General features: G+C 44.2%; 1 protein-coding gene across 4 annotated transcripts in view; it reads right to left on the bottom strand.

Moving 5' to 3' along the window:
- Positions 1-12,102, bottom strand: part of LOC121008996 (UDP-glucuronosyltransferase 1A1-like) — a 148,665-nt gene that overhangs the window by 55,900 nt on the left and 80,663 nt on the right. Inside the window, exon 1 of one of the 4 annotated variants that reach the window (XM_040441859.1) lies at positions 3,542-4,417. The exons of the other annotated variants lie outside the window; for them this stretch is intronic. Within the exon in view, the coding sequence (XP_040297793.1) occupies positions 3,542-4,399 (858 nt within the window). The 5' untranslated portion in view covers positions 4,400-4,417. Of the gene's footprint in view, positions 1-3,541; positions 4,418-12,102 lie in introns of those variants that run through there. 4 annotated transcript variants of the gene reach the window in all.

A 12,102-nucleotide genomic window follows, 5' to 3' on the forward strand; every position in this document is an offset into this window, starting at 1 on the left:
GGGTTGTGTGTTGTTCCTGAGATATATGAAGGACTGGAAGAGGTGTAATTTTACACAGGATAATCGGGTTGTATGGGAAAATAAGGCAATTTGCTAGGAATAGAATAGAAGGGATGGAAAACGGAGATACACATAAATCTCCATTTTCCAAGAGACAAAAATCCCCTCTTCAGGCGGCATATCCTAGTAAGATGTGATGAGACAAACAGTACTATTTTTGTGCTTCTTGTTGGCATTCTGAACCTCTTTTGACCTAACTACCACTAATGATGAGAAAAGAGCTCGCTAGAATCTAGACTATGTGATGACATCAGAGAGCATCATATGTATTTCAGAATATATCATCATCACCACCTGGGGGGGCAGTTACTTGACTAGCGATGTGATAAGATGACCTGAGTAAAGCTTTTATCTAATTTTGAGGTTGAGAAAGAAGTTGTCCTGTGATCACTTTCTATCATGGTCATGACCTCACATGACCGTGACAAAGTTTATCTCATATTTGAACAAGGAACAGAGTTCATCATCACTGGTGATATTGTTCTAGGGGAGAGTCCACCAGAACCTTATATTAGTGGATTTCCTAATATAATAGTTAAAGAATGATTCAGTTATATATTAAATAGTTAATATCTATGACATTACAGATTTTACAAGGGATATATGGTAGAGAAAGTATTATAATCAGATCATACTTTTACTATTTTATTTAATCCACTGCTGGTTTCGCCTTTAAAAACCACATGAAAAAAAACAAAAAAAAAACTGAATGTGCGTCTGTACCCTAATTGGTAGCTAAATAGAAAATGTAATTACTTCCTAGCAGAAGAAGGAGGAAGTACTCACAGGAGCGCCAGCACCTTCTCAAACGGCCGATTAAGAGGATAGGTCATCATCAGTATTTAAGTCTTGGAAAACCCTTTTAAGGTCAGATGTGACTTGTCTTTTTTTTAATCCACTCCTAGCCTTGGCTTAAAAACTACACAAAAAAACCCTGAACGTGTGACAGCACCCTATGGGGGGAATTTATCAAGAGGGGAAGATTTGAAGTCAGTTTTGCTTGAGTCTGCGTTGGAGTACTTTATGCCACATTTATCAAATGTCTAATGTTCCTTGATAAATTTTTTTATCCTTAAACCGAACACTTTTGTGAGAAGCTCCTCCAGTTTTCCTACTTCACCCTCCTCCTGGAGTGAAATTGTGACTTAAAAAAAAAAAAAGTCTCAATGATAAATCTGGAGTGAAACTCATTAACATAGCTTATCACACCTACTTTCCCACCCACATTTTAAAACTGGAGTGTTGTAAAAATTCAAAAAGGCGCTAAATTATGCGCAAGTGAGCGCAAAAAATTAGCTAAATTTTGCACAATTGCTTACATTTTGAGAAATTGCCCTCTTTTTGCAACTTTTTGACGCCGGAATTCTGGAGTGAAGGTAAAATAAATCAGGGCCTATGTGTATAAAGGGACTTACAGGCAGATCTCTTTTAATAATCATAACATTTTAATTTTTTATGAAGAGACTACTTCAATCTTATCAGTCACAAAAAAAAATTGTATGCAGCCATTGCTATTGGGTTTTCTGGGATTTCAATATTGATGGCCTATCAATCCAACACGTATCAGTCCAACACCTGGCATCCCCACTGATCGGCTGTTTGAAGGGACACAGCTTACAGTCTTGCTTGGTACTGCAGCTCAGGCCCATTCACTTGAATGGGAAGGAGCTGCAGTTAGGCCATGTGATTGATGAACATGAGCGCTACAGCCTCTTCTCACAAAGGGGTGAAAATCGTTTGCTTTTTATTTTAAAGGGAACCTGTCACCGGAATAGAAACATAGAAACATAGAATGTGTCGGCAGATAAGAACCATTTGGCCCATCTAGTCTGCCCAATATACTGAATACTATGGATAGCCCCTGGCCCTATCTTATATGAAGGATGGCCTTATGCCTATCCCATGCATGCTTAAACTCCTTCACTGTATTTGCAGCTACCACTTCTGCAGGAAGGCTATTCCATGCATCCGCTACTCTCTCAGTAAAGTAATACCGTACTTCCTGATATTACTTTTGTGTATAGAGGATTTTGGTGTCCAGTTCCATCCTTCAACTGCCACCAACTAGAAGCTGTTAGAAGCTGTGACAGTTACATGAAGAGAGCTGCAGCAGAAAGGACATGCCCCCTGATATGTGATAAGGAGATCTGCAGGAAAAAAAACACTCCCCCTAAATCTAGCAGAGGAATAGGATCAATGAATTGGGGAGTTCTGGATCTATGTGAGGTATAGGTAGGGGAGGTCTGGCCATGTACCCTACAGGGAAATTGGTGGTGAAAACTGTTATGTTTCCTTCATAATGGTGTCTGTTCCTAACATACTGTTGGAATCTGTAGCGTCCCTCTGATTCTCACTATGTGTTCCTACAATTTGAGAAAGTCAGTTCACTATTAATGTAAATGCGTTTGCTATAAAAAATATAAAAATTTGATTTGGCATTGCAGGACGGTACCTGAATGGCTGCCTCCCCATGAACTATAATGGGGTCCAGCGGAGAAGCGGACGTTTCTCAACATATTTGAAGCACTACTGGGAGCCACGGAGCAGGAATGAGATTGTCAGGGCTAGGCAAGATGTTCGGCCTTGTCAATCAAGTGGCAGGGGGAGATTCTTCAGCAGCGAGGACAGCCCCTCGCAGGTGAAAAAAAATCAAGCTAATGAGACAAATTGATTCGTACAAATAGATTCGTTCAGAGTTGTTGCTCAGAGTTTTACATACTGTACTGTCTAACTAAAAAAATGAATATGAATAGGCTAGTTGCAGGGGTTAGCAATCTCCGGCACTCCAAGCTGTTGTGAAACTACAACTCCCGTCATGTTCTATTCACTTCTATCGGAGTTCTGAGGAACAGCTCAGCAAGTGTGCATGTGGGGAGTTGTAGTTTCAAAACAGTTGGAGTGCCATAGATTGCTGAACCCTGGGCTAGTGTTTTGTAGAAGTAGAATGGGGAAAATGCCATTTTAGTTTATTTGTTAGGCACTTAACATATAAACAGGCAACTATTTTATACTAATACAGTTTAATTTTTGGTGATGTAATTTACATTTTAGGCTACTTTCACATTAGCGTTTTTTGCTGATCCCTCATGGATCTGCAAAAACGCTCATGTTACAATAATACAACCGCACGCATCCATCATGAACGGATCCGGTTGTATTATGTCTTCTATAGCCATGACGTCATGAACACCATTGAAAGTCAATGGGGGACGGATCAGTTTTCTATTGTCACCACATCGCGGACAGAAAAACGCTACTCGCAGCAGCAACGCAGGGATAAGATTGCCAGGGCAGGGTGAGATGTTTGGCCCTGTCAATCCTTCTGCAGATGGGACCTAGCCCCTCATAGGTGAGGATCTCTGGCTGATGAGATGAAGCGATTCATACAAATCGATTCGCTCATCCCTACCCGGCAACCTCTCATATAGGCTACAGCAAACAGAATAAGTGGAACATTGTTACAGAAATAACTTTTTTCTACCTGGTTAAGAGGCTTCTTGTTGGCACAATTGATGCCTCCAATAAAGATCATATTTGGCATAACAGGTCTGGGAAATTCAAAGACAAAGTCAAATCTTAACAGCATGATGGAAGCACGACTGAAAAGTTCCCAAACCGTGACATCCCTGTGCAGAAATTCTGACGCCATATGAGCAAAGGGTGCGTACAATAGATTATAGGCCATATATTCAACCAAGGCCAGCAGTGAGTTTATAACTCTCTGGCTGTAGGTCATATGGTCAGTAAAGGTAGTCAACATTCTGGGTATATAGGAAGGTGGACTAGGAGACCGAGCTGCTTGAAAATCCAATGAAAAAAAAGCTCCTCGCAAGAAAAATATGGAAGGAATAGATAAATGTTCAGCAATAATTTCTCCACATGGGAAAATAGGATCATTCAACATGGCATCAAAATTGCTTGTTTCCAAATCCTTGATTAGAGTTTCATTCTTGAGAAGGTTCTCACAGGTCGATGTAACAAAGTTGGTGGTATTTATTATTATTTCATATGAAATCTTCATATCCTGTAGAAGCGTCTTATGAGTAAATAACTGTTCAGTAGATTCCTTTATTAAGTTCTGCATAAAGTCTTTGCTGTATGATCCATGGTAAGTTCTCACCGTGTAGTGGTCTATGTTCTTCACGTGAAAGTTGACCTCTGGAACAACTATAACAATTTGGTGACCTTTCTCAGATAACTTGTCCACTACATTGCGCATACTAAGCCAGTGGCTTCCATCCTGTGGGATCACAAGCAGCTTACCACCTTCTGCAAATCTAAATGCGATGAAAAATAAAAGACTTCTAACGATAATTTCACAGGGTGACAGAGTACTCATGATTGCCTCCACCGCACAGCCAGGACTGAAAATAATAATCTGTTCCCTGTGTTTGCCTACTTGCAACAGCACGGCTCGTCAGTCCACATCAATGAGTTTATTTCAGAGAATACAAATAGACCTTTGCTTCTTGATAAAAATATTTATTAGATTAAAAAATAACTTTCTCAATATTTAGCAGCGATATTATCAAGTTGACATACTCATCATGAACTGCTGAGATAAGATTACTAGAGATGAGCGAATTTCTCAACATTTTTTGGTACGAATCACGTTAAAAAACAGCTATTTCCTGGCTGCATAGAGCCTTCATAGTGGTGCAGAACACTGTGCCTTGCAGTAACACGCATAGGGAGTCTGCTGTGGTAGTGAAATAATACTGTGAGTCCATATGACATGCAGATGACAGGCGTCGCTCTTAGAATCACTGCACACTTCACTTATTTGGGCGGTCACGGGGCCAAAACTGACCAAATAACTCAAGTGTGAACTCAGCCTTACAGGTCGATGTTAGCGTCAAGAAGAAGCGCACTTATTTTACACTATCGTCAGCTGATTCCACATAGATGTCTACAGAACCTGTTCTATTAAACGCTTATACAAGTAGAGCCCCCCGGACAGAGAGGAGAGGATGTCAGCAGTAAGTTTGTGTTGACGTCACTGATTATTTTGCCCTTCTTGCATAATTTGAGGGGGGGAAAAGAGAGGTTCCAGCACTCACTTTTAAGATGTGTCGTTTTTTGTTCTTTATTGTTGCTTCAATACATCAGACAAGGACAATCCATCCACCATATGACCATTGATTACGCGTTTCGAACAACCGCTTTTAATCGCAGCAAAGATATATGCCCAAATGAGGAAGTTTTATAGTTTGGAAAATCTCCCCTCCCCCACCAGAAAGGGGGCAGAGCTCATATGCTCCAATCCTCCAGCTGGGCATTCGCTAACTTCTTGTTCGTTTCACATGTCTGTCAAAATCACCACACCCTATAGAAAATCTCCTAATACAATATAATTCAATAATATAATAAATCATTCAGGATGTGTAGTGTGAACCATCATCACACACATGCTGTTTTTTCCCATTTTTTAATCTTTTTTTCCACTTTTTTGCATATACAGTGAAAATACAGTCAGGTCCATAAATATTGGGACATCGACACAATTCTAACATTTTTGGCTCTATACACCACCACAATGGATTTGAAATGAAACGAACAAGATTTGCTTTAACTGCAGACTATCAGCATTAATTTGAGGGTATTTACATCCAAATCAGGTGAACGGTGTAGGAATTACAACAGTTTGCATATGTGCCTCCTACTTGTTAAGGGACCAAAAGTAATGGGACAGAATAATAATCATAAATCAAACTTTCACTTTTTAATACTTGGTTGCAAATCCTTTGCAGTCAATTACAGCCTGAAGTCTGGAACGCATAGACATCACCAGACGCTGGGTTTCATCCCTGGTGATGCTCTGCCAGGCCTCTACTGCAATTGTCTTTAGTTCCTGCTTGTTCTTGGGGCATTTTCCCTTCAGTTTTGTCTTCAGCAAGTGAAATGCATGCTCAATCGGATTCAGGTCAGGTGATTGACTTGGCCATTGCATAACATTCCACTTCTTTCTCTTAAAAAACTCTTTGGTTGCTTTTGCAGTATGCTTTGGGTCATTGTCCATCTGCACTGTGAAGCGCCGTCCAATGAGTTCTGAAGCATTTGGCTGAATATGAGCAGATAATATTGCCCGAAACACTTCAGAATTCATCCTGCTGCTTTTGTCAGCAGTCACATCATCAATAAATACAAGAGAACTAGTTCCATTGGCAGCCATACATGCCCACGCCATGACACTACCACCACCATGCTTCACTGATGAGGTGGTATGCTTAGGATCATGAGCAGTTCCTTTCCTTCTCCATACTCTTCTCTTCCCATCACTCTGGTACAAGTTGATCTTGGTCTCATCTGTCCATAGGATGTTGTTCCAGAACTGTGAAGGCTTTTTTAGATGTCGTTTGGCAAACTCTAATCTGGCCTTCCTGTTTTTGAGGCTCACCAATGGTTTACATCTTGTGGTGAACCCTCTGTATTCACTCTGGTGAAGTCTTCTCTTGATTGTTGACTTTGACACACATACACCTACCTCCTGGAGAGTGTTCTTGATCTGGCCAACTGTTGTGAAGGGTGTTTTCTTCACCAGGGAAAGAATTCTTCGGTCATCCACCACAGTTGTTTTCCGTGGTCTTCCGGCTCTTTTGGTGTTCCTGGGCTCACCGGTGCGTTCTTTCTTTTTAAGAATGTTCCAAACAGTTGTTTTGGCCACGCCTAATGTTTTTGCTATCTTTCTGATGGGTTTGTTTTGTTTTTTCATCCTAATGATGGCTTGATAGTGACAGCTCTTTGGATCTCATCTTGAGAGTTGACAGCAACAAATTCCAAATGCAAATAGCACACTTGAAATTAACTCTGGACCTTTTATCTGCTCATTGTAATTGGAATAATGAGGGAATAACACACACCTTGCCATGGAACAGCTGAGAAACCAATTGTCCCATTACTTTTGGTACCTTAACAAGTGGGAGGCACATATGCAAACTGTTGTAATTCCTACACCGTTCACCTGATTTGGATGTATATACCCTCAAATTATAGCTGACAGTCTGCAGTTAAAGCAGTTTGTTTCATTTCAAATCCATTGTGGTGGTGTATAGAGCCAAAAATGTTAGAATTGTGTCGATGTCCCAATATTTATGGACCTGACTGTATAGATACAGAAAAATTCCCAAACAGTAACGACTTGATACTCTCCAGTGTAAAAAATGAGCAAGCAATATATCAAATTACATTTTATGAATAAAATTGCATAATTATTTTTTTCAGGTTTTAATGCTCCAATCCTCTACCTGGACATTCGTTAAACTCTTGTTTGTATCTCATATGGGTTAAAATCACCACACCCTATAGAAAAATCACCTGTGTTAGGTGATTATCTATAGGGTGTGGTGATTTTGGTGGGTGGAAATCCTGGCTGATCCACGCCTGATTTATCTTGACAAAGGTCAGTCTCTCCACATGATGGGTGGACAGGCGAGTTCTTCTTGGGGAAATTATGGCCCCCGCCGCACTAAACAACCGCTCTGATGCCACACTACTGGCTGGACAGGACAGCTTTTCCAGGGCAAACTGCCAGTTGTTTCCACAAATCCAGTTTGGCTGCCCAGTAGTCCAGAGGATCTTCAATGTGGGGTGGCAGGGTGCTGTCCAAGTATGCCACCACCTGCTGGTTCAGGTCCTGCTCCAGGTCTAGCTGCTGCTGGTGAATAGTTTCTTCACTAGGCCGGTCAAGAAATCTGCTCATCAGCGACTATGCACTCAAGTTGCTGCTGATTGAGCTGGAACTGCTCCTACTCCCCCCCCCCCACCCTGCCACAGCAGCCATAGCAGAGAAACGTGAGCGCAGAGGGCCCCCCCGGTCTCAGACCTGCAAGAGGATGAATGGTGGCGCAGATAGGCAGCAGCCAACGGACTACATAAGATGTCTCTATAGTAGTTCAGTTTGTCCTCCCTCTCAGCGGGTGTAAAAAAGGCCCCCATTTTGGACCGGTAGCGAGGGTCTAACAAGGTGGAGAGCCAGAAGTCATCCCTCTGTCGAATGTTGACAATTCAGTCACTACGCAAGCAAGTGAGCATGCATCGGGCCATTTGTGCAAGTGACTCGGAGGAACTGCAATGAGCAGGACCGTGGTACGGTTAGGCAGACGCCAAAATATGCAGTGGGTCCGGATATGGATATAATAGTCTCAGGGCCCTTTAAGGTGTTGCAACTCACGTACCAGGTTAGGAATGCCGGAGTGGTATAATGTCTCTGTGTGATAGTGGCAATAGTGTCAATCGTGTCTCCTACCTTGGTATGGCTGGACTCCTGGATCCTGGCTCACTTGCAATAAAATGAGTGTTGCTAGTAGGAGTAATTGAGGAACTTGGTAGCAATGAATGAGATCCAGACTTGGAATATAATTCAACTTGTCTTTACTGGAGGCATCATTAATCCACATGAGATAAAGCAATAGTCTTGGGTCCCAGCAGGTATTGGCAATATATGGCAGGGATTACTATCTCTTCTGCTTCTACCATATGCCTGGAGAATATGGCAGGAATCTATATCTTCTGCTCTGTCTATCTTCTGCTGTGTATGGGACTGACTAGCTGAGGAGGAATTTGGCTTCTCCTGGTCTCTGGATGTTACTCACAGTTATGCTCACAGGGAATGGTTCGTCCTGAAGATCTGGAGGTGCTGCTTGCTGGTCACCAGTTGAGGCTGAAGGGCTCAGACTGGGAAGGGTGATCTTTGGTCTCAACCGAGACACGATCCTGGGTTGGGATCCCTAGAACTGGGAGCTCCCACCAGCACAGCCTTCCCCTAGCCGGGGTGGCTGGCACACTAACTAACTTCCTTCCCCACCCATGAGGCAGGATGTAGGAACATTCCACACCTCCTCAAAGAGGGGGGAGCTAAACTGGAATGTACTATTCCAGTCTAGATATGCTAAACTGTTACTAAGGTCCTGCTGACACATTGCTGCCACCTGCTGGTGAACATGAAAATTACAGCAAATACATGTAACAGGTTTAGAAAATGCACATTTGTGAGGAATATTATATAAAATCACATTAGATGACAAGGCACATGTTACCAACAAATAGTAGCGGGGGAAAAGAGTTTAGTAACATAACTCTGGAATGTTACAGAACTCCCTGCCTCCATCTCCACTGCATACTGCCACGGTGTGTCTGGATCCTCTGACTCGTCTTCCTCATCGCCCTGTAGATCCTCTGGCTGCTCCTGCTCCTCCTCTACTGTCACCTGTGTATAAAAACCACCTATTTCGCTACACATTGCTTGTGCTCCAATGTCCTCCTCCAGTTCAGCCCCCACAGGGCTCATGTCGCTGTGAGATCTAGGCGCCACGTCTCCAGTCCCCTGACCAGCCAGATTTAACAGCATCTGTTCCAGGACATAAAGCAGTGGAATGACGTTGTTCATCCAGTAGTCCTGGCGACTGACAAATAACATGGCCTCTTCAAAGGCTGAGCAAACGGCAAATGTCATGCATGAGCTGCCACTGGCTGACATCAAATTTACACAGGGCAGTACTCCTGTCCGCTTGGATCATCAAGAAATCGTTTATGGCCTTTCTATGTTCGTATAGTCAGTCAAACATATGGAGGGTGGAATTCCAACGGGTGGAAACGTCGCATATCAGTCTAGGTTGGGGGATGCCATTCTGCCGCTGCAGCTCAAGGAGGGTGTGCTTTGCGGTGTACAAGTGGCTGAAGTGCATGCAAAGCTTCCTGGCCATTTTTAGGATGTCTTGCAGATGGGTGGAAGACTTCAGGAACTGCTTGACAACCAGATTGAACACGTGCGCCATGGAGGATGCATGGCTCAGCCCTCCTTGACGCAGCGCCGACACCATGTTCTTCTCATTGTCGGTCACCATGGTTCCGATTTTGAGTTGTCACGGAGAAAGCCAGGATTCAATTTCTTGATGAAGAACATGGAGCAGTTTCTCCCTTGTGTGACTCAGTTCGCCCAGGCAAACGATGTCCTGCACATGTGGTATGCTGGAGGGGCACTGTGAATTGTCCCTGCAGTGGAGGCTGAGGACACGGTGGAGGATGAGGAGGCAGAGGCGGACATTGTCACAGGACCAACGGCGTGAGAACGTGGAGGCAGAAGTGGCGTCACCTGGCCAAGTTCCTGTTGTGGCTGTGCAGGAACACATTCACCCAGTGGGCCGTAAAGGATATGTATTGTCCCTGACTGTAGTTACAGCTCCACACGTCGGCGCTGCCGTGCACTTTGGCAGGCACGGATGGGCTCAAGGACTGGCCCGCCTTCTGTTACACATACATGTGCTGGGCTGGTGCTGCCTTTTTAGCAAAGAAATGATGGCTTTGGACTCTCCACCTCGGCTCGGCACAAGCCATCAGTTCTCTGAAAGGTGTAGAGTCCACCACTTGGAAAGGGAGGGATTGCAGCACCAGCAACTTGGCCAGGAGCACATTCAGCTTCCGACCGTTGGATGAGTGCACGCATACTGTTGTCTCTTTGCAATCACTTCAGTGATTGATTGCTGACGGAATGACTGACAGGAAGTAGGAGGAGGAGCAGGAGCATCAGGACCAGCAGATGATGGGAAGGACAAACAGTCCCTTCGGCTGAGGTGGTGGAGCCTTGACTGCCTGAAATCGGGTGTGTGCCACTGGGTGATGCAGTGGTTGCTGCGGCAGGCTGGACCACCACATGTTCTCCCAGGCCACCTTATGGTGACGCTGCATATGTTGACGCAAGGCCGTGGTGCCAACATTGGTACCCTGGCCACGCTTCACCTTTTGCCCACAGATTCTACAAATAGCCATGTTCCGGGGACTTAACAAAAAACTGCCACACTGCTGAGTAGGTGATTTTATCCCCAACACTCCGCACTGACTGACTGCTACCGCTGCTGCTTCCGTGAACCCCTGCACCACTACTTTCCGGCAGGTAGGCTCCTGAGAAGTGGGTGGTCTACCCCAGGTACGTTTGGCTCCTGAACTGCCACCCTGCTGACTCCCGGCCACACTAGCGACTTGCTGGCTCCACCGCTGCCTCCCTCTTCTCCCGATGATGATGAAGCCCCTAAATGACCTGGCTCCCAAGTGCGATCAGCTACATCATGATCATTGAGTACTGTCTGCACGTCACTGATGTCCTACTCAACGGTCTCTGGGTGAGGAGCCTGACCGCTCACAACACCAGCTCCCACGCCACTCTCCTCATCACTACTTGCCCGCCTAACGGAGGAAGCAGCGGATGTCTCCTCCACATCTTGGCTCGCCAGTAGCTGCTGACTGTCCTCTAGTAGCTCGTCCTCGCTGTATACTGGAGCTGAGCCCACAGCATATAATACTTCTCTGGCTGAGGGAACAGAAAAGGAAAGAGGCAGGTTGAGGACAGGTGATGGCACAGACTCTTGGCTGGGGGTGTCTGATGTCACTTGGGACGAAGAGGATGACTGAGTCAACCATTCAAGAACCGCTGGGTTGCTGGTCAAGACACGACCGCTAGATGACACCGGGAGCTCAGCCCTCTCGCTGCAACTTCTTCTGCCACGCCCCTTTACTATGCTGCGACCTGTGCCTGCGCTAGAAACATTTAGGCCTCTGCCACTCCCCTGAGCAGGGCGTGGCACTTCTCTGTCTGACATACTGTTAGATCAAATAAATAAAAAAAAAAGGAAATTAAAACACCCCCAAAAAGTCTGTCATTTTCTCACTTCACCACACAACGGCTAATAAGTCCTTTTTTTCCACTAATACACGCCAAAGAAGGCTTTATAACATATAACTGCACCACTGAATGGCAAATAGGCCCTTAGTTTTTTCCACTTATACACACCACAAAAGGCTTTAGAACATATACAGTAACTGCACTGCTGAACGACAAATTATATATATATTTTTGCCACTAATACACGCCAAAAAGGGCTGTAATTTTCTCACTTCACCACACAACGGCAGATACTTTATTTTGTGCCACTAATACATGTCAAAAAAGGCTTTAGAACATAAAACTGCACCTCTAAACGGCAAATAATATATATTTTTTGCCACTAATACACGCCAAAAAGGTCTTTAGAACATATAACTGCACCGCTG

Source organism: Bufo bufo, chromosome 7 (genome assembly GCF_905171765.1).
Source record: "Bufo bufo chromosome 7, aBufBuf1.1, whole genome shotgun sequence".
NCBI classification, from domain to species: domain Eukaryota; kingdom Metazoa; phylum Chordata; class Amphibia; order Anura; family Bufonidae; genus Bufo; species Bufo bufo.